Genomic DNA, 24368 nt, shown 5'->3' with positions numbered 1-24368 from the left:
ATTATGTGGGACTCAAATATGTGGTTTGGACTTCTGACTTAAAGCATTAAGTGATTAATGGCAGAAGTGAGACTAGAGGGTAGTACGCTGGGCATACAAGCCATTAAGCGAGTGCGCGCAGCGTACTGCTGAGTACGCCCTACGTACTTAACCAGGTTGGGTTTCGGACTCTGGGCTTCAGGTTTGGGCCATCTGTTTGGGGCCTAGATTCTTGGGCCCTAGTGGACCATAAGAATGGTTGTGTTCTAGACTAATTGAAGGATTGGATCTTATGTTAAGGCCCAAAGAGGAGCGTGGGCCCAATTTGGAAAATTGGGCCATTCATGGGCCTTTATGGATTTTATGGTTTTGGATTTTGTGTTTTGGGCCCTATTTTACCATCATGTTTTGGGGTTGATATTTATTCATGGAGGCCCATTATGGTTTTGAGCCTAAATTGGAAAATTGGGCCATGGATTGGGTCTTAGGGAATTTTTGGTAATTGGGCCTCGTGGACTATTGGGTTTAGGTCCAATTTGGAAATTGAGCCAGTAAAGGACTTATGGACATTATAGTGTAGGGCTTTTGTTTTGGGATTGGGCCTTAGTTTTGGATCATATTGGGCTAGGGTAGAATGGTCATTTTACCCCATGCATGGATTAAGGATTATGGTATGGGACCCAATTGCTAATTAAGTATATTGTTTGGTAGTGACAACTCGGGAAGCTGGCGGGGCAGCAGCTAAGGAATTCATGCGGGAAATTTCTGCAGTGCGAGGTGAGTCTCCTCAACATACCAAAGGGTCTAAGGCACCAAGGCTGGCCCATTTTATGATATGTGATATGCTAGCTAATTATGTGTAAGACCTCCGGGGGGTTCCCGAGGCAGTAGACTAAGACCACGTGGGGGTTCGCATGGCAATTAGTCATATGTGTTATGTGGTATGCTAGCCATTATGTGATATGTGGTATGCTAGATATTTCTATGATATGCGGTGTGCTAGTTGACTTTGTGTTGCTTGCATGGAAGACCTTGGGGGTTCCCAAGGCAGTGAGATATAATACCATGTGGGGGTTCCCATGGCACTCTAGGTTAAGACCATGTGAGGGTTCCCATGGCTTTCTTGGTTAAGACCATGCGGGGGTTCCCATGGCAGTGGACTAAAACCACGTGGGGGTTCCAGTGGCACCCGGTGTAAGACCTTGGAGGGTTTCGATGGCTTCCCTATATGTTTATATACATGGCTTGTGTAGTTAATATGATTTATGCGAGTATGTGAATAAGACCTTGGAGGGTTTCCATGGCATCTTTGTATGTGTATATGCATGCTTAAGCGATTGTTATGGTGTATGTAGTTGTTATACCTGATACGGATTATATGGTTATGTGGATTGTGTGAGGTATGCTCTGGGGAACTCACTAAGCTTTATGCTTACGGTTTACAGTTTTGGTTTCATGTATCATCAATTTGGAAAAGAAGGGCTTGGCTTGATCGCAGTGCACACACCTATGTTTTCCGCATTGAATGATTTTCGGATGGATTCTGATAAATGTTTTAATTAATGATGTTTTGAAATGTTTGAAATAAATGGTATCAATGTTTTAGCTATATTAAAAATGAAATTTTTACCCTTGATTTTTGGTTCGTTACAAGTTGGTACCAGAGCCTTGGTTTGAGGGATTCGGACATACATTCGGGTGTGTCTGAACTCAAACTGAGGATCTATAAAGCTTTCAAAAAGGAAAATGTTTTCAAGGAAAAGTTTTCTAAGACAAGAAAGGGTGTGGTGCATTCAATCGGCCAAGCTCAAGTAATTTTCCCAATAATATTCATATATGCTATCTGTTATGATTTTGTTTATGAATATGAGAATCTCATGCTAGCTAGGGCCAGGAGATATGCCTTTATATGCTGTATAAGCTGGTAGGCTTGCATGCTAGTGCTGAGTAGTCAGCGATAGATTGGCAGGATATGTGATGCTTGTAGCCTTGGAATATTGGATGCCATGCTGGAATGAGAATGATAATTGGTATTTGTAACTGCTAAGTGTATTCTTTTAAAAGTATATACGGTTACGATCTTATAGCCTTAGAATAATTGATTTGGCCTTACTTCCTGTTCCTCGTCTGGTTGTAGTCCTAGGGTAGAGTCTATTATTCGACAGTCTATCAAATCTTGTTATGTGTATAATTTGCATGCATAAGGCAGCCGACAGTGAGGATGGATGGATGTGGATAGCACGAGTTGCGATATGTGGGCTGAATGTTCTATGATAGTCCTTGGATCGGAGTGCTACTGCACGAATGCTATTTGCTTTGTGCTTTGTGGAACTCTTCAATGATGGGAGTTAGCTACTAAGTGGATATGACAATATCTAGGAGGTGGATGGCTGGCATCATGGGGAGTTCTTTAGCAGTTGATGGCAGGGTGAGGGTGGGAACCTAGGGAAGCCTAGGATATGCTCCAGTGAATTGGTGGGACGGATGGTATCAATGTTTTAGCTATATTAAAAATGAAATTTTTACCCTTGATTTTTGGTTCGTTACAAAGCAAGTGGCCTCTTTGGGGTCGAAGGTGGGGGAGCTTCAGAATTGGTCTTTCCTTTGGGTCCATTGCTTGATGACCCAACTTGAGACTTTCCCTTCCATTTTTTCTTTGGTGGACCTTTCATCTTCTTCCCCTTCCCTTGACCAATGGCCAGAATAGGAGCACTACCAGGAGTGGAGGAAATACTCTTTCCCTTCATCCCTGCTTCAACCATTCACATGAGGTTCTGAAGTTGAGCCAATGTAGTCTCTTGGTTGTTCAAATGATAAGTTAAGATAAACTGATCATAACAACTGGGAAATGAGTGCAAGACTATATCAATAGCCAATTCCTCATCAAAGTTCACATTTAGCTTCAACAAACGATCCACATATCGCTACATCCTCTGCACATGGCTACTAATAGACTCCCCATCTTTCATCTTGCTAGTGATGACGGAATTTGCTACCTCGTACTTTTCCTGTACAATGGTACTTTTCCATCAAGTCCTTGTTCATCTCATACAACCAGTAATCCTCATAGAACCTTTGTAGCTCAAGAGTCATAGTTGCCACCATGATGCAAGCAACTTTTGTTGCATCATTGTATTGCATCTTATACTCAACTAGTTCTTCATGAGTAGCTTTTGTTTCATCAATTTCAAGGTGTTTCTTTTCAAGGACGTACTCCTTGTCTTCAAAGCAAACATCCATATTCATGTTGCGCATCCAGTCGTTGTAATTGGTGCCATCCAATGTTACCATCGAGTAGATGTTAAGCAAAGAAAAGTTGTTGTGGGAGGAGGAGGAACCAAAAGCATCAGTTGGAAAAGAAAGATAGTTTTTAGTTAGATAAGAACAATCCTCAATATAACACCCAAATGAAATATCAAGGCTAGGATCCAACTAGATAATTCACAACTTAGAAAAGGGATGTCGTAATCTAATTGTAAATTATTTAAAGGTAGGTAAATGACGATTTACCAATTTCACCACAAGAAAACCAAATTTGAACGAATTAATTTTTTAATGAAATTCCTAGATATATTGAGATTCATTGAACTCTTCAATGGCATGTTTAATCTCGATTATGCTCTTCCATTTGTGACTGGGATACCAAGGATCACAAACAAGATGTGAATAACCATGCAAATTAGCTTGGTACTCTCGATGTCATTTATCATCGCATTTTAATGTGTCGGTTAGCCACACGCACTCCATTAATCAATGATAATTTACGAGACACCCATTGCCACTCTTTATTCATCCCTATTAGTGTGCCGGTTAACCACACATGCTCCACTAACGACTCATAAAGTGCAATGTGCAATTTCATGGGTTAGCATAAAAATTCACATTTTTCCTAAAGTAACTAAGATTGGGAATTTTTTATAAAAATGATTAATTACTTTATAGTTCTTTATACTTATTAATGAGGATTAAGTTGTCCTATTAAACCCGTTCGGCTAACGACCCTCCACCAATCAAGGGGGTGGTAGGTAAAAGTGGATACCCAATGGTGGTCATTTTATAGGCCGCTTCCTTAGTAATGTCCTCCCATTTCCACACGAGGATGTCTAACGGCCGCATCTTGTCGTGACGCCTCTTGTGATCTGCCTTGACCTTCCTACAAGTCAAGCATCTCTCTACGTACCAAGCTACATCCCGCTTCATGCAGGGTCACCAGTAATCGGGTTGAAGATCTTTGTACATCTTCGTCGCCCCAGGATGGATAGAGAACCTCGAATTATGGGTCTCATCCATCAGAACCTGCCGTACTCCACCCCAGTATGGAACCCAGACCCTCCCATGCAAGGTCAACAACCATTGGCTGTCATAATCAAATGAGGCCACCAGGCCTACAATCCTCTCACACTTCTGGTGCTCTTCCTTCAGGCCCTCAACCTGCGCCTCTCTAATCTGCTCCAATAGTGGAGTGATCACCGTCATCCTCAAACAAAGATCTCTGATTGGAGCCGTTATTACCTTGTGGCTCAGGGCGTCAGCCACCACGTTGGCTTTGCCCGGGTGGTAAAGGATCTCACAACCATAATCCTTTACCACATCTAACCACCGACGTTGCCTCATGTTCAGATTCGGTTGATCCATGAGGTACATCAAACTCTTGTGGTCTGTGTAAATGGTACAACGGACCCCATTAAGGTAGTGTTGCCAAATGTTGAGGGCGAAAACCATAGCCCCCAGCTCTAAATTGTGTGTCGGATAGTTAGCTTCGTGAGGCTTCAGCTTTCTCGAGGCATAAGCTATCACATGCCCTTGTTGCATCAATATTGCTCACATGCCTGTGATTGAAGCATCACAGTAGACTAAGAAGTCCTCTACACCCTTTGGCAGAGTGAGAATCGGTGCCTTGCACAATCGCTATCTGAGCGTCTCAAAGGTTGTCTGCTGCTTAGGTCCCCAACGAAAAACCACTAACATCTTGGTCAGTCGGGTCAATGGAACTACAATCTTGGAGAAGTCTTGAATAGGGATGTCAACGGGACCAAACGGGAGCGGAAATAGCTGCCTCCGCCCCCACTCCCGAAATTAGTTGTTGCCCCCGCCCCCGGATCCCCCGTTTACATAGCCCCCGGTCCTGCCCCCGTTCGCCCAGTTTATAGGCTTAAAATTCAAATTTTTTGCTAAAAAACTATTTGTTTTAGGCTAAAAAACTATTTTTAATAGCTTTAACAGCTTAAAACCTAATCGTTTAGAAACTAAAAAATTAAAAATCCAATATTATGAATCCAACATTACAAAACGACAATCCCAACAATCTTATAAATATAAAATACGACAAGTCCAACATTACAAATATAAAATACTTACATGTCCAAAAATATATGATCAATTGGCTACATCTTCAACATCCGTTAATTGGAAACGGGAAAGTGAAACCTACACTAAACCTAAAATTAGAAAATCTATTTTGTATATGTATTTTATATTAAATATATATTTTTTATATAATGTACAACCTAGGCCCCCGTGGGAGTACGTGACGGAAATACCAACTCCCGACCCCGGTCCCAGAAATAAACGGGGTTTAATTCTGCCCCCGCTCCCGCTCCCAGGTTTTTTAAAAATTTAGTTTCGTACGGTATCGGGGTCCCGCGGAGCGGGGTCCCACGGGGGTTTGTGACATCCCTAGTCCTGAATAAATATCTTGTAATAACCTGCTAGACCTAGGAAACTCCGAATATCAGTTGGAGACCTCAGAATCTCCCACTGCATCACAGCCTCTATCTTGGCTGGATCGACTAGAATACCCTTCTAGTTGACGAGATGCCTAAGGAACTGCACCTTGCGCAACCAAAACTCACACTTGGAGAACTTTGCGAAAAGTCTCTCCCTCCTCAGTGTCTCCAGCACCTCCCTCAGGTGCTCCTCATGCTGCTCCTGAGTCTTGGATTGAACCAAGATGTCATCGATGAATACTATTATAGAACGATCCAACATCGGTCTGCACACGCGATTCATGAGGTCCATGAACACGGCTGGAGCATTGGTGAGCCTAAATGGCATCACCACAAACTCATAATGGCCATAGCGAGTCCTAAAAGTTGTCTTCTGAACATCATCATCCATGACTCGTATCTGGTGATACCCTGACCGTAGATCAATCTTGGAGAACCAAGATGCTCTTTGAATCTGGTCAAACAAATCATCTATCCTCGGAAGTGGGTAAAGATTCTTCACTGTTACCTTGTGCAACTCTCGATAGTCTATGCACATGCGATGTGACCCATCCTTCTTATTCACAAACAGGATTGAGGCTCCCCATGGTGAACTGCTCGGCCTAATAAAACCCTTGTCCAGCAGCTCTTGCAGCTGCGTAGATAACTCCTGCATCTCGGGAGGAGCCAACCGATATGGTGCCTTGGCTATCGGAGCCGCACCAAGGACTAGGTCGATCCTAAACTCAACCTTCCTCTTTGGAGGTATCCCAGGTAAATCCTCCAGGAATACGTCCGGGTACTCTCGCACTACCGGTACATCATCAACTGTCACCTTACCCTTATCCAGGGTATCCATAACATAGTCAAAGTACCCTACACAACCCTGCTGAAGGTGGCGCCTCGCTCTCGCAGCTGAACATAAAAATGGTCCGCGTTGTGGTCTCTCGCCCTGGATCACTAACCCTCCCCCACTAGGAGTGAGAACCCTCACTAGCTATTGCTCGCAGTCGATCACTGCCCCATTGGGGCTCAACCAGTCCATACCAACTATAACCTTATTCCCTCACAGGGGAATAGGAACCAAATCCACTAAAAACTGCTCATCGAATAACTGCAGTGTACATCCTCTATGAACCCTTGTGTCCTTGATGGTCCTATCATTTTCTATCTCAACATCAAGTGGGCAATCCAACTCCCCCGGATCTCTACTAAATCGCTTGCTAAGTGCGAGTGACACAAAAGATCGGGTGGCACCCGAATCAAACAGTACCAAAGCTGATATGTCATTCACTAAGAACGATCCTATAACAAAACATATAAACATAAGTACCAAAGTTGCTGCCACCTGCCCTGCTGCTGCTAAACTTGGACACTAGGACCGCTTGTGTCCCCTCTGATTGCACTGAAAGCAAATCAGATCTAATGATGTCATGGTGGTAGTAGCTGTACAATCCCTACTCATATGCCCAGTTTGGCCGCACATGAAGCAGACAGAACTCCCTGTCTTGCACACCCCATCGTGCAACTTGCCGCGTTTGCCACAACGGTTGCGGCTCTGTTGGCTCCTAGACCTGTGGTCAGACACCTTGGGCTTCTTGCCCGAACTCGCGATGCCAAATGCCACTTCTGGCTTCCTCTTCCTCTCTATCTTTAAATCAATCTCTCTCTCACGAGCCTTAGCAATCATGTCCTCCAGTGTCTTACAGCTGGAGCGGCTCACAAACTGTCTAATATCACTCCTCAGCATCTCATGGTACCGAGCCTTCGTCATCTCCTCGTCAGGCCACATACTGCGGAACAAGAAGGGCTCTCTCCCTGAACTTGGCGGTAATCTCCGCCATTGTCTCTGTAGTTTGCTGGAGGTCCTAAAACTCTCTAGAAAACTGTTGCACCTCACTAACAGGTGCGAACTCAACCCTGAACCTAGTCGTGAAATCACTCTAGGTCATAACATCCAACACTGTATCATCACCAATGGCTCGTCCGACCTCCTCCTACCAATCACGTGCCCTATCCTTCAGACGACAGGACGCTAGTCTGACCTTGTCCCCCTCGGGACATCTTCCGGTGCGGAATGCATTGGCGACATTAGCCAACCATCTAGTACTCGTAACGGGGTCCCGAGTCCCATGATAGTCGGGAGCTCCACATGCCCTGAACTCCCGGAAAGTGAGTGTGTGCAACCCCATCATGACCGCCACCTCAGTACAGAAAGCACTAAATCTATCATTCATAAGCTCCAGGATACCCTCCTTGATCGAACCGAAGATCACAGGAGTCTGCTCAAGAATACTGCACCTGATCTCTGAGGAGCTGAACTCCCTAGTTTGCTCGTCTAGCTGCTCATCTCCATAGCCTGTGCCTGATCTCTCAATGGCACCTGAACTGCCGATTGCTGGTCTAGGGCGTAAAACCACCATTCTAAAATGAAAACACATCATAACAACATCAGAATACTAAACATAACTCGAGGGATCTCATATGCTAAAAGTTTCTTGGATTCATCTCAGCCTTCCTTGATTCGAGTAAGGATCCTCTGCTTTCAGTAGTACGGGCCCATACTACCTTCCACATCTATCCGTACTTTCCTCAAGAACTGCCTCGACTCCACCAAGTCCCTTCTACTACTACTGCTGATCTCATGCTAACTTCATCTTAGGCTTGCCCTAGGGTAATCACCAATCAGCTGCATAAGAAGTCCCTGCTATCTCCCCCTAACTAGCTCGTGAATACAATTACATATCACTAAGACTAGATAATTATTCGAATGAGAGATCCTACCCTACAACGGTTGGACTCAAACAAGAGCTGCACAATAGAGATAGACCTAACCTTCTGAAATTATTTAATCCTCATAATATGTAACTTAACATATTCATTTACTAGTTAGTAAGAGATAACTAGGAATCCTAAAAGCACAAAGCAAGCAACATTCGAGCATTGAGTACACATAATGAAGCATATACTTCTCAGGCTATCATACTGACTAATCTGTACTAGCATGCAATTCTCATAAAGCTGATACATATATAACAAGCACATAAGGCATCCTTCCTAGATCCTTAGTCCTAATCTAGCATACAGTTCTCATAAAGGTGATAATCATATCATAACATAAACTTGTATGGGTAATTTGGGAGTACTTACTTGAGCTCGGCTGATTGCATGCACCACACCCTTTTCTCTTTTTCAAAATTCTTTTTGCTTTTTTCTAAAACTCTTTTCTTTTTCTCAAATCCTTTTATAAAAATGTTTTTTCTTTTGAAATTTTTATACCAATTCCTTAGTTTGAGTTTAGACACACCCGAAAGTGTGCCCGAATCCCTCAAACCAAGGCTCTGATACCAACTTGAAACATCCCAAAAATACGGTCCAAAATTTGTTTTAAACTTAACATAAAACCATAAATCATCCATAATCATAAAGAAAACCATGTATCATGTATCTCAGAACATCATATCAAATACTGTGACAAATCCATATGATAAAAATATAAGAGTCTAAAACAATCCCAAGCTGAAGTTGTGGTGTGTGCCATGTGATCATCCCGAGCCCTTCCTTTTGCTAGTGGAAGTACCTGAAACCAAAACTAAAAACTGTAAGCACAAGCTTAGTGAGTCTCCCCAAGCTACCACATACTATACACATAATCACATACTGGGCCTAGCCCACTGCATCAGGCCCTGCCCGACATCGGACCGAGGTCCGACATAACTTGGGCCTAGCCCCTGCATCGGGACCTGCCTGACATCAGACCGAAGTTCGGTATACATATCATGAGCATAACATAAACATAAACATAAACATAAGCATAACAAGAAAGCTAACATTCCTCGGGCTTGCCCCGACATCGGACCAAAGTCCGGAACACATAATCATATACATGTAAAAATCACGAAGACATCAAGCATACTAACTGCATTGGACCCCGCCCGGCATCAGACCAAAGTCTGAAACATAAAACCTACATCGGGCTAACCCCAACACATACAACCACATATAAACGGGCCGACCTTGGTGCCTTAAACCCGTTCCTATAGGAGAAGACTCACCTCTCAAACTGAATGCTGAACTCGTGCGTGAGGAATCTCTGCTAGCTGCTCCCATGACTCCCGACTAACTCTATACAATAATACTTAGTCAGACAAATTGAGAATCCTTCTAAGGGTAAAATGACCATTTTACCCCTGCTCTGATTTGGACCATAAACAAGGCCCAATTCCATCTAATCTTTCTAAGTCCACTAATGGCCCATTAAAGGCCCATTAAGAAAATTGGGTCCAACTTCTTAAATGGGTCTTCCCTAAGCACAAACATATCCTTAGCCCAAATTATCTGACTTCTGATGGCCCACTAAGGCTCAAAGACCCAAATTCCAAAGTATGGGCCAAACCAAGGCCCAAAACACCAAGCCATATTTGTTGAGTATGGGGGCGTACTCCTATGTACGTTAAGCATACTGGCTAAATGGCGTGTATGTTGCGCGTACCTGCATGTATGCCCAACGTACTTCCATGTTAAGTCACTTTTCCCATTAAGTACGTAATACTCTAATCCAAAGGCTACAAACACAGATCCAAGTCCTCTTCAATGTCTTGATCCATAAAGTCGATCACTTGGTGGCTTGCAACCCACCAAATGAACCCGACTTGGAAAAATAGCAATAAAATTCCATGGAAATGGCTAGATCTCATGCATGGTTACATAAAGGCCTTAAAGGTTGAAACTTTACTGCTAAAGGGATGCTTTGAGCTCCAAGGGTGGCAAACCTAAGCTCAAAAATGAAGTTGCATGAAAAAGATCCATCATTTGGACCTAAAAAGGTCTAAAGCTCCTTAATCCTAGATCTAAGCTTCTAAGAGGAAAGATGGAAGCTTTATACCTCCTTTGAGTGCCAAAAGATGAGATGGTTCTAGATCCTTGAGCTCAATATACTCAAGTTCTTCTTCTTCAACTCCTCTTCTCTTCTTCCAAGCTTATCTTCACCAAAATGAGATCAAAAGGTCAAAAACACACAACAATGGAGTATGAGGGCATATTAGAGTTTTCTGAGGGTGAGGGACTGGCAAGGAGGCTAGGGCTTGAGCTATAATGAGGTATTTATATGGTTAAACCTTAAAAATTAGAGTTTTGAGTCTGCTCACGTACACTGCGTGTACTCCTTGGTACGCTACGCATACGTGCATGCGCCCCCCGAATCCTAGGTGCCTCTACGCCAGGTTACGCCCAGCGTATGACTTATGGGCAACCCAACTATTTGGCCCATTTTGCTAAGGTCCACTCCATAAGTCCATTTGTCCCATTGTTAGTCCAATAACTAATATTAATTACTTAAATTAAATAATACCTCGAGAGACGGATGTTACACCAAGATTATCTTAGACCGAGTAATTATCCACTTTCCTGTTTATCCACCAGTGATTATTCTAGAATCCCTTAGGCATGAAGAAACCGTCCATGCCTAATGGAGGGTTCTAGATTCCCTCTTGTTCAACTATTGAACAATTGCACTTCAGTCGATGCACTTTTAATTAATTCCTTTAATCTCAAAATCAATTCCAAATAATTTATGATTAAATATTACTATTTCTAATTAATATATTATTCTCATAATATATTAACAAATCATTTATTTCAATTTATTAATCAAATAATAAATCAATGTCTTTCTCCAAAATCATTAGTCCAGTTGTTTGTTTTGAGGGCAACCCAAAAGGACTGTGATACTATCACTTTAACTATATACCAATTATAGTTATGAGCTTAGACACCTAATCCAACAATTATTGAACCCTAACATAAATCTTGACCCACCTTCCCCTTCTTTTTCTTATCTTCTCAGAGTAACATATGAAAATTTTGGAATGGCTTCCAACTCTCAGGTGGTTCATCATCCTAGAGTGGTATAAACAAAGAAGGAAGGTTCCGTTCAAGAGGTGTTTATGTAGACTAGAGCTCTTATTTTCCATTAAGCAAGAACCATAGTTATGGAAGATGGAAGATTTCGACTAAAAGAATCTTGGGAGGTTTCTTTGGTTCATCGAACTTGAGAGGAAAGGAAGAGGGGACGAATCTAAGGACCGAGTTTTAGGGTTTTGGTGGATCATCAATTCCTTAAGCCTTCTTACTTTATATAGATGTTACTTTATATAGATGTGGAGATCCTTGTCATTTTCAAGTTTAAATTAAGGATAATATTATTTTAATATTTGGTAAATATCTTTTTAGGATTATTTAATAATTATTCTAAATAGTTAATATAATTTTTTTTAGACATAATTAATTAATTACCACAAATTAATTTTCAATTACTAATTAACACTTTAATAGATAACAAACTAATCAAATTAATTCCTAATACTTTTTTTTTGAACCGGCAAACGAGAAATATATATATATATATATATATATATATATATATATATATATATATATATATATATATATATATATATATATATATAAAGAAAAAAGCGAAGCAGACCTAACAAGGAGCTAGGAGTAAAAGTACAAAACAAGAGGAGCACAAAAACTAAATGAAAGTTACAATGATTTGAACGAGAGGATATTCCAATCCATCCAGTTTAAGCCTCTTTTACCACCTCTATGTTTAACCCAAAGAAATGTCGTTGATTTGACAATGTCCGCTACTTTCGTAGCACATAACCGTTTATTAGCAAATATTCGTTCGTTTCTTGCTTTCCAGATACTCCATAAGGTCGCATAACAAATGCTCAGCAACCTTTTCTTCTTCTTGGGACAGGTTCCCCAATTGGAAGCATAATCGAGAACGTCGTGCACAGTTTGGAAGCTTATTAATGGAACATTACACCAATTGAAAATCCATTCTGTGACAGTTTTAGCAAAAACACATTGCACTAGGATGTGATCAGTTGTTTCTTCCATTGAGTTACATTGGCAGCAGGTGGTGGTTGGCAAGTTTATTCCCCTACTCGATAGTGCTGTCGTTGTGGATATACGACCCTGTTTCGCCCTCCAGATAAAACACGAGACCTTTAGAGGTATCTCTTTAATCTAAATGAAGCTGTCAATAACTACATGTCCATTATCTTCCAGGATGTGGCGAAGAGCACTAACCTTGTATTTTCCATCCCCGGTAATTTCGCACCTCCATGAAATGCCGTTTCCTCCCTGATGCTTTTTGATAATATTTTCGTGTGGAATGCCCCTTTTTTCTAGTTCACGTTTGATTCCTGCTATATTGTTCCATACCCCGGTCATTGATTTCATAGAGTAATAATCATCCCCTTTATCATGCAGTTTGTGAACCCCTGTAATGACTTTTGCCCATAGTGTGGATGATTCCGACCTTAGGCGCCACAACCAATTCACCAGGAGTGAGATGTTTATGGATTTTAAGGATCCAACTCCTAGTCCCCCCTTATCTTTGTCCGCAATAACCTTCTCCCATGATACCCAATGTATCGTCTTTTTTTCCTCTGACCCGCCCCAGAGAAATCTCCTTCTGATTTTTTCCAGTTTATCCAAAACGCCATTGGGTGCAGCAAATAAAGACATATAGTAGTTCGGTAAGTGACCTAGTACTGATTTGACTAGTGTCAGTCGTCCACCAAACGACAATGTCTTCGATTTCCATGCTGAGAGTTTTTTCTTGAATCTTTCAATTATAGGAGTCCAGTGTGCCACTCAATGCATAACAAATTAATTTCCTTTTTATTCAATTGTTTTGCTTTCACTTTGGGGAGTGTGTAACCTAAGTATTACGTAAAAACAAACATGGGGTAAACGATATATATATATATATATATATATATATATATATATATATATATATATATATATATATATATATATATATTACAAAATTAAAGACTTTTATGTTAGTATCCTTATTTTAAACTAACGACATCAATTATATATATATATATATATATATATATATATATATATATATATATATATATATAGAGAGAGAGAGAGAGAGAGAGAGGTTTAGGTTATTATATTATAACTAATTATTGTATGAATGTACGAATGATTGTGAACCAATCATTTTACTTATTTTTAGAAAGTGATTAATACATATTATTGAATTAAATATAATTGAAAAATACCATCAAATTAACTAGAAGGGTATTTTAGTCAATTAATATAGATTTAATAAAGGAAAATTGCATATTTTAAGGGATCATAAATTCTATTAATTTTAAAAATCTGATTTTACGAATTATAAAGTTTTTAATTCGGATATTCTGATAGAATACGTTTGAGTATGTTCAAAAATAAAAATATTCTTGAACCATAAAATAATAAAAATATTCTTGAACATATTTCTTGATCCTGACTTTAAAAATTTCTTGTAGAATAACAAAATTCTCGAACCATCAATTGAAGAATTATAACAAAAAATACATTAGTTCTTATAGAATACACGTAACAATTGCTAAGAATTACATTTATTGTTAAAGAATCAAACTAAAAAACTTTCAAATCGGGAAAAAAAAAACATCAAAATTTAAGAAATACATTAATTCATTCTAAAAGAATAATGTTGGTAAGAAACACTTTCAATTTTGTTGTCCGTTCTTCAAGCATCAACTTCTGTGAAAACAAATCCAATTGTAGTTTAGAATCCAATAACACATTAGCAAATGATAAATAAAAAACTATATGCCTTTGGAAAAATATGCGGACTTGTTAACTGCACCAAAACTAATAACCAAAAATTGTAGAACATGTATAATCAATGAGAAAATATCCATATTCCATTCCAACAGAATTAAAATTCGTGTTTCCATTCCGATAGAATCTGAATTCGTGATACAATTCCGATAGAATTGAAATTGTATAAAATACACAAACCGATTTAATGCTTCTAGAACATCAGAAAGGGGGAGATTAAGTTCATCAAGAACTATCTAATGACCATTTCTAACTGCTTTAACCAACACCCCCTTCTTGGAAAACAAGTTTCCCACTTGCATCAGTTATATAAGAACCCAAATACTCATGTAAATCAGTGTGTTCATGGTTGTTAATTCGAACAAACTCATGCCCATTGATCGCAACAAGATACTGAATAAGACTAGTTTTTCCACTAGATGTGGGCCCCTAGAAACTCGAAATTGAAGCTGGAAACATCATCACCCACTGTCATCATGGAAGCGGTGGCCGAAGGTGGCTGTCACCACCGTTACGGTGGTGGTGGTTGCGGTTTTTGATTAGAAAGAAGGAAGAAATCAAAGGAATATCGAAATTAAGGTACCTTTAATGAAGGATCCAATCTCAGTCATAGGGTTGAACAATCGACAGTGCTGTGATGACCATTAAGGACGCATGATGATGGGTCTCTGGTGTGTGGTTCAACGATTGTGAAAAAATAACAACCATTCTTCCCCTTTTTTATTTGCAGGTTCGATATTATGAACGATGGTGATGATGATCTTGGGTACGAAGAAGATTGTTGATGGGGATCGGTGGAAGTGGTGAGGCGTTGTTGTAAATTGAGGGGGTGGTCGTCGGTGGAAGTTTTTTTTATGGTGGAATAGGGTTTTTGATAGTGAACGGACGTATATAAGAATGAGAAGAAATTAGGTCGAAGTCAAAATAACTAGCATAATTATTGGAAGTATTTGTAGAAGTTATTTATAAAATTACTTTATTACCCTTATTTAATTATTTAATTATTTAATTTTGATTGACCCACATTTATACATAAAATCATACAATAGTTACTTTGAACACCTGAACCTAGTTCTTTCTCTCTTTCTCTCTCTCTCTCTCTCTCTCTCTCTCTCTGTATATATATATATATATATATATATATATATATATATATATATATATATAAACCTTGTATTTATCTTATGATTATGTGTATTTAGTAAATTAGATAGTATCTCGTAGCTAGAAACCGGTAACTGGTAATTAAAAGTAGTAGTTTTTATTTATATATAAATGTTTGTTCTAAGTATTTAGCTCTTAGAATATAAAATTACATAAAAACAAAAGCTAAAAATTCTGAAAAAAATAAAAATAAATAAAAGCTTCAAAAACTACTTGACATAGTGTTTGTGTTAATCTCCGAACACAATTTTTAGTTTTTTTTTTCATAAAAATCCCAAAGGCTTTCAAAAACTTCAGGCCATACACAACCATGCATCTCGTTTCATATAAAAATGGTATTGTCAGAGCCGACCTTGAGATTTTTGGAGGCCCTGAGTAATTTAACAAAAATAAGTCATAAACTTGAAAGATCTAAAATTTTAAGCAAAACAATGTGTAAATTACGTAAATCAAATTTTCATACAAAATAATATACAAATATAAATTTGTTTCTACTTGAAAATAATCATTCTAATATCCGATGAAATAAACTTTTCGATAAAACTTTCATAGATAACTTTATCCAAAATGTTTTTTTTAGTTTCTAAAACTCAATTAAAGTATAAAACCTATGTATTCTAAAAGAACTACAAAAATCGGATTACATTTTTTCATTATTACATTCTCATAAATCAAAAAGTAAAAATCAAATTACAATGAAAAAAAATAAAAAATCAAAGTTATATTACATTCTAAGAAAAGAAATATTATAATTTTCTTTTGATAATAAAAAATTCCTACATTACTTTCTTAGAAAAGAAATACCTTGATTTGTGTCTCACAAAAAAGTTCTAATAAAAATTTATGAATATACCTTCATATTTGCGACACCTTGAGAGGATTGTTTTCTTCTAAAATTTTAATTGATTCTGATTATCAAAACTTCAAAGTTTGTGAATTCGTGAAAGTAATGAAAGAAAAAAAAACTTATTTAGTTTTTATAAAGAAATTATGAAGAATAAGAATACCTTCTCATTTTTTAATTATGGTTTACTGACTTTTGAATAAGCATCAACTTGTTTGTGAAGTTTTGATTTTCAAATTTTGAAGTAACAAGGTTTCTCGATTTGGTTGACATTCACTGATTTTTGAGGATTGATGAAAAAGGGGGTAAGAAAAAAAAAAGTAAGAACTCAATGCTTATGAAAAAGTAAGTAAGAAGACCGTTGGTGCCATGAAGTATCAACGAGTCACAAGCCAGTAATCATCGAGAATTTAGGAACAACATTGATGTTTACTTCTTCTTAAAAAAATATGATTTCTGCTTTGCGTCGTTTCTGATTCCTGCTCATCATCTTGCATCGTTCTTGATTACTCTCTCTTGTTGGCCAATACATTCCGAATCTAATATGATTTGAGTCAAAAAAATAATACACAATGTAAAAAATAAAAAAAAATTGGGCCCTAGATTTTAATAGTCATGTTTATAGGCACACTTTGAACTCTCATTGATCCGATCCCCAATTTTGAGTATTGTTTATCTAACCCATAACTACATAATTTTCGAATACATCAAAGAAATCTTTGCTATCACTAGAATTTTTTCCTTAACTCTGTCCGTTTTCTCTCCGACACCGATTAACCCGTAGGATTCATTACATATTGCGTTAAACATCATTTAAAGTCAAACTTAGGGTATTAACCGACAGGACATACAAAATTGAAGGGCATTAATGAAAATATACGCCTTTTGACTTTACAGGTCGCGTAGTCAGAGAAGCGGAAGACCGTGTTGGGTACAAATAGCTACTCCACGTCACATTCCGTCGTCTTCAGTTACAGAGTCGATGATGAAAACCATTACAATGGTGGTGGAGGTCACATAATGCTCACATTGCAACTCCATCGCATGATCTTCTGATTCATCTCTCTCTCAGTCTCTCTCCGCCTCTTTAATCCGAACGATTGCATCAAAGCACCAATTACACAGGTATTCGAATTCAAATGCTCTAAATTCTGTTAATTTTTATCTAATCTCTCGTTTTATGCTTCAAAATACGATAAAACCTAGAAATCGATCAACTTCTAGTATGTTTTCATCACGTTGTTGCATGATCGTCAGAGGTTTGAATTTAGGCGGGAGTTTAAACGTTAAGTTCATCGTAATTTTTGTTCTGATTAGATAGTTTCGTCATTAACGCGTAAAAGTTATCGATTTTCAAATTCAGGAATAGATTTTTGCTTAAAATTTTAGTTTATAAGGTTTTGTTTGTGATGAATTGATAGTTTCACATCAACGTCAACGATTAGAGCTAACAGAGCATACATATTTACATGAAATTGTTCATGATCGTGTTTGTCGATAAAAAATTGAAACCTGTTTTGTTGATTGTGTAAAATTAGCTACAGATGGATAATCTCTATGGTATTAGCGACTCAAAACCTCATAAACGCGGCAGCATGTCACCTATACAAAACTTTGGGATTCAGAATCCTTACTTCCATTACAAAACTCCTGTGATGGATCAATATCCATCACCAGATAGCCACACTACTTCTTTTAAGACTGTGAACTCCCCATTACTCCGATATCTGCAATCTTCTAGGTCACTTTTGGCAACGCCTTCATCAATTGGGGATCATCAGTCTTCAATTGGATACAAATATCATCGCAACAGTGTTACTCGGGGCTCTGATAAGTCTCCAAGAGTGGAGCCACCACATCGTCCAAGGTCACCTTTACTTTTTAGGAACACTGCAGTGAAGGTGGAGGAAGATGTGTTAGTGATGGATGGTGTCGTTGTGAAGAATCCACCAGTTGATAGAGGTAAATCTTCATCATCTTCTTTGCCAGATAGCTCATCATCATCATCATCATCATCATCATTATCATCTCCTGGTAGTAACAACTATAAGATGGATCTTTGTGTGTCTTACTTGGAGAAAGCTGGTTACTGCCGTTATGGAACCAAATGCCAGGTCTCTCTCTCTCTCTCTCTCTCTCTCTCTCTCTCTCTCTCTCTCTCACACACACACACACACACACACACACTGTCCTGGAATTATTAACAAGGAAAACTGATATGTTGAAGGTAATATCATGGGAGTTTTGAATTCCAAAATTGAACTATTTAATGGTTTATATCACTAAACAAAAGTTATAAACAAGATTCAAATCAATCATTCTTGTTAATTGTCATATTGCATATGCAATCTGAATGTAAAATTCCTATAACATCACAAGATTTCATTTGTGACAGTTTGCACATGGAAATAAGGAGCTGAGGGCATCACAATTTCCTTACAAAACCACACTTGAGGTAATAAAGAATCCTACTTTCATTCTTCTTATTACAAATAATAACAAAATAAACTCAAACTACATAATAGCTATTTCTATGATTTCCTAACATATTTTTATCTGTTTTGCATATGTAGACCCCTTGCAAAAACTACAACATCACAGCAACAATGTCACCTATGAAAATAGAGAAACTCACCACAAACATTGCAAGCTTTAAAACCACTGATTGGACTCCTTTAGATGATGATATTGAGATTCAAAAAGGAAATGGTGACACCCTTTCGAAACATGACATTGATGCTTACATTAACAAGTTCCTTTATGGTCCTAAAAAATCAAAGAGGCTTCCAGTATTCACTGCAATTTGCTCAGAATAAAGGTAAACACTAAACACTAAATACTAAATACATATACATGCATACTCTGCTATTCTTTTTTTTTTTTGTGAATGATATAGACAAATGAACTGCTTATGTTGCTTATGTTGGTACGACATGCTGATAGTAGAAACATAATTCGTAAAGTGTATATTGTTTCAAATTTGGAATTAGCTTTTTTTGTGGATAATTCCTTGGGTTGCGTTTGCTATATTTGATGATGAGGAAGTGGAGGGCATATATGTCTTTTTAGCAAAAAACTCGATTTAACAAAGTTTTTTTTTTTAGAGTACGATCGTTTAACTTTTAGTGTAAACAAAAAACACCAAGTCTAAAAGCTACTTCATGCAAATTTAAGAAAAAAAAAATAAGCTATTGAGCTTTTTTAATCCAGAATTACCCTTAAAAATGTATTTATATATTTATCTTTTTTAAAACAATTATCATTTTATGTAATTTTACACATCTCAGAAGCTTCCAACTACTTTTGCTAAATACTCATATAACAAATAAAAGCTATAGCTACGAGCTAGTTTTATTAAACACGCCCTGGGAGTGTGTCCATATCCCATTTTTTATGTGTGATAAAATTTAGGGTTAATGTCATAAATTGGTAATAGAATATTTGTCATGAATATTAAATCAATATAAACACATATATAATCATATAAAGCCTTTCATAATCCGTCTGAAACCTAATGACATTGTGAGACAATTCGAGTTTCACCGGTCTTTCCTTTTCGTGCAATCCACATGGTTCTTTGCCACCAAGACTTACCGTGGTTATTCAACAAATAATGACTATGGTTCATAGCCATTGAGGCTTACCAAGTCTACCAAGTATTTTCAGCCAGGGTTCTTAATCACCAAGACTTAACAAGACTCTAATAGAGATATGGTTAAAGTTCTCAGCCACCAAGGCTTACCGAAACCCTAATAAGCATTGTTCTTAGCCATCAAGGCTTACCATGACATCAATGATTCATACCTATCATGGTTCTTAGCCACAAAGACTTACCATAATCCACCATCAGTGTCCCATCCTTGTGTTTCACAAAATCTAGCTAAAACATATAATTAACTACCAAATGTGAATAAGGAAACATGGTTACTCACCTTTAAAGTTTACATGAGGATAACTTCCAATTCTTGGACTTCTTCACCACTTTGTGTCTCCAAAGCTATTAGAACAACATAACATCTTGAAGCATTAAATTTTAGCAATATAGCCACTCTTCAAAAAATTATTTAATTTTATAATTTTCCGTAATCACCTTTAGTCACAATTCATTCTAGATATGTGATTAATTTCAAGTATTAACAATTTTCCCATTGGGTCATTATAACATCCTCGAATGATAAGTATCATAATATTGTTTTTGTTGGACACCCTACACGGAAACTTTCCAGGATCATCCATCCTAAAATTGCTTTTGTCTGAACACGTTTAACAGACACTACAGACTCCTTATGAGATTTGATGTCCTCACTACTTTAAAACACATTGTGATAGGTTGGTATCCACACCTGCATTACAAGAAAATATCTTTTTACCTTAAATGAATAAAAGGTAAGAATAATTAAATATGATGAATTTTTTAAAAAGTAAATATCATTGCATCATTTTTTAATTTTTAAAACCTTAGACTAAAAATTGATACAAGTGTCAACCAAATGGCAAAGTAGAATTTATTGAATAAATTATTTTCTATCCAAAAAGCCTGTATACATGCTAAAAACAGAAACCATAACTGGATAAGCCTCTTCAACAAAACCAGAGCATACGTGCCACCCAATCAAGATGACAGAATGACAATCGCCACTCTCTCTTTTACTTCCTCCTTCACTCCTCACCACACCTTCCACCACCGTCGCCGTCGTCACCACCTACTCAAACCCACCACCAAAATATCTTCACAGGTTTCCCTAACAACTCCCCCATCAATAACTCTTCAACCAACCCTCAAAAAGACCGGAGTTATCGTCGTCGGCGCTGGTCTAGCCGGCTTAGCCGCCGCCATACGCCTCCACTCCGACAACATTCCCTTCCTCCTCGTCGAAGCTTCTGATGGCGTCGGAGGTCGTGTACGTACTGACAACGTCGACGGTTTCCTCCTCGACCGTGGCTTCCAAATCTTCATCACCGGTTACCCGGAAGCCCGAAGAATACTCGACTACGAAGCCCTAGATCTTCAGAAATTCTACTCCGGAGCTAAGGTTTACTACGGCGGTGGCTTCCATACAGTAGCTGATCCGTTACGCCACCTGGGTGATGCTATCCAATCTCTAACAAACCCGATCGGAACAATCGTTGATAAATCTCTCATCGCATTGACTAGAATTAGGGTTTTGACTCAATCCGATGATCAGATATTCTCTGCTGAAGAGACCTCCACTATCAATTTGCTCAAACGAATTGGGTTTTCCGATTCCATTGTGGATCGATTTTTCCGACCATTTTTCGGTGGGATTTTCTTCGACAGAGACCTCGAAACCACTTCCCGCCTCTTCGATTTCATCTTCAAGTGTTTAGCTCTCGGCGACAACACTCTCCCGGCGAAAGGAATTTCCGCAATTCCCGAACAATTAGCTTCAAAATTACCCTCCAATTCCATCATCCTAAACACACCAGTTAAATCCATCGATTCAGATTCAGAATCAGAATCAAGTCACACTGTTAGATTAAACAATGGCGAGACCTTGAAGGCTGAATACGGTGTCATCATTGCAGTCGAAGAACCCGAAGCCGTTAAGCTTCTAGCCGGAAAATCAAACGATATCCCAGTTCAAATCAAGCCACCACGAAGCACCGTGTGTCTGTATTTCTCAGCCGATCGAGCCCAAGTTCCAGTCCCCGACCCAGTTCTGTTCATCAACGGGTCCGGCCATGGCATCGTCAACAACATGTTTTTCGCCACCAATGTGGCTCCTTCATACGGCCCGCCGGGGAAAGTTCTAGTGTCGGTTTCCCTTATCGGATTGTATGAAGACGTTTCCGATGAGGACCTGAAAACGAAGGTGGTGGAGGAGCTTAGTGGGTGGTTCGGGAAGGAAGTTTCAGTAGGATCCTGGAAGTATCTCAGAAGTTATCGTGTTAAATTCGCACAACCAAATCAATGCCCTCCGACGGATTTACAGAAGAACCCTAAGCTAGGGTTAGGGTTGTATGTGTGTGGGGATTATCGGACTAGTGCGACGTTTGATGGGGCTTTGGTATCCGGGAGGAAGGCGGCTGAGGCTTTACTGAAAGATCGATCTTTGGTTCAAGCTTCATAAGCTTGAAAGAATGATAAAAGAGAATACATTTGTAAATTGAGGTTCATCATTCTTGTATTTTACATATTTTCAATCTAATATGTTTTATTAACATGATTATAGTATATAATTTAAGATCTACTAATTGTAACACTGAAAATACATTTGTATATGGATGATAAAATAAAGGAGTTGGGGTTTTAAATCTACCTAATCGAAGTAGTATGGGTGGTAATAGTGAGGATGATAACAATAAGAAATTAAGAATAGTTGTCATGGGATGTTACACTAGACCGGGATTTAACATGGAGTATGAACTCACTAAAAATGAAAATTTTTTATTATCTTTTGTGACCACACGAAGTTGGCTACTTCATGTAGTGGTAAGAGGAAAAACTAGATGGTCAACAAGATTTAGAACTTGATGTAATTGACATGGGTCATACCAAGGAGAAAATATTGTATTTTCATATACCATCTTCACCTAATTTTCTCATCATAATCTCAGAGACAACAAAATGAGCCGGTCTTCAGAATTTTAGAAACTTTCTAGTCTCAAAATTTTGGGATAGTTTATGATTTAGTTCTAAATTATTATTTTTTTAACGAAAATAAAAGAAACAGAATTCCGACTATTGTAATTAGTTTAATCTTTTTAAAAATCATTTTTTATGGGAGAAATATAACACCTGGATTCTGGCATGCAATTTGTCTCTTGATTTTCTTTAAGTCAACTGTGATTTGGGGTTTTTGAACTATCGCGACACAACTACTTAATGGTCGCAGTGTGTGTCACATCATAAGTAGCGACGCAACCTTATGTTGGTCACGACGCCCGCCACAACCCAAAACCCTATATCTTTGGCATTGAGCCCTATTTAAGGAATGCGATGTTTAGGGTTTGCTTTCTTCTCTGCCTCCATTCTCTCATATGCAACCCCTAGCCTCGTATGTGTATTGGTGAGCCATTGTGTGAGTTTTTTTTTGGAGTTCTTACTGAAGAACTAGACCTTTGGTGCCTGGAGCTGAGAGCCTAGATACCCAAGGTTGATGGTGGATCGACACCGGAGCCGAGAGCCGTTAACCTGGTGGATCGACATTGGAGCTGAGAGTCTTGTTTGTATGCATTGTATTTGTATTGTGGTATGAGGTATTTGAGGAAACTCACTAAGATTTATGCTTATAGTTGTTGATTTAATGTTTTTTAAGGATCTTCCTCTAATCGAGGGAAAATGCTAGCATGACTGTACGCCATGCGCATTGCTAATGATTTATAATAAACTTCCACTGCTATGATGATTTGATTCATTTTGATAGTATGTCATGATGATGTTTTGAAATAATTTATTACTTTAAAATTTTTATGAAAACATTTGGAATGGTTTACTTATATTTTCAAAGGAAAATTTTGGCCTGAACTTTTGGGAGATTACAAGTTGGTATCAGAGCCCTGGTGTGAGGGATTCGGATGAACATTCGTGCGATTCCAAACTCAAACTAAGATATGAAAATTTTTTTACAAACCTTTTTGATAAAGAATTTAATGAAATAAGGAAATGTGTGATGCGTATAGTCATTCAGAGTTCAGAAATGAAAGTGACTCCTAATATATCCATACTTTCTATATTTGTTGATATGTGAACTGTTGGAGATAAATGCTAGTAGTATGTAGGCAAAGAATATTTTTAGGAATTTTAGAATTGTCTGGTATTTAAGATGCCTTATAGCCTTAGGAATTGTTTGCTATATGCTACTTGAAATTTATGCTAATGTTAAATAGTTGTTAAATGAATGCTTTTGAGTTGTACATAATTAGGATTATATAACCTTAGAATGATTAATTTAGCCTTACTTCCTGTTCGGTGTTTGGTTGTGGGATTAGGGTAGATCACTTATTTGACTGTTTACCTAATCCTTTATTACGTATGACTTTCTTTC

The 24368-nt window shown here is 38.2% G+C and overlaps 1 protein-coding gene across 1 annotated transcript; it reads left to right on the top strand.

Annotated features, from left to right (window-relative positions):
* The first annotated feature begins 20874 nt into the window (after positions 1-20874).
* LOC111904308 (protoporphyrinogen oxidase 2, chloroplastic/mitochondrial) lies at positions 20875-22544 on the top strand. Its single transcript, XM_023900078.3, has one exon. It carries the CDS (start codon positions 20985-20987, stop codon positions 22449-22451), a length of 1467 nt encoding a protein of 488 aa, XP_023755846.1. The 5' UTR covers positions 20875-20984; the 3' UTR covers positions 22452-22544.
* The last annotated feature ends 1824 nt before the right edge of the window (positions 22545-24368 follow it).

Source organism: Lactuca sativa, chromosome 7, assembly GCF_002870075.4.
Source record: "Lactuca sativa cultivar Salinas chromosome 7, Lsat_Salinas_v11, whole genome shotgun sequence".
Classification (NCBI taxonomy): Eukaryota; Viridiplantae; Streptophyta; class Magnoliopsida; order Asterales; family Asteraceae; genus Lactuca; species Lactuca sativa.
This window is presented reverse-complemented; position numbering and strand designations above follow the sequence as displayed.

Excerpts from the sequence above, each read along its gene's own strand:
- LOC111904308 (XM_023900078.3), top strand. The coding sequence starts at position 20,985 with ATGACAATCGCCACTCTCTCTTTTACTTCCTCCTTCACTCCTCACCAC.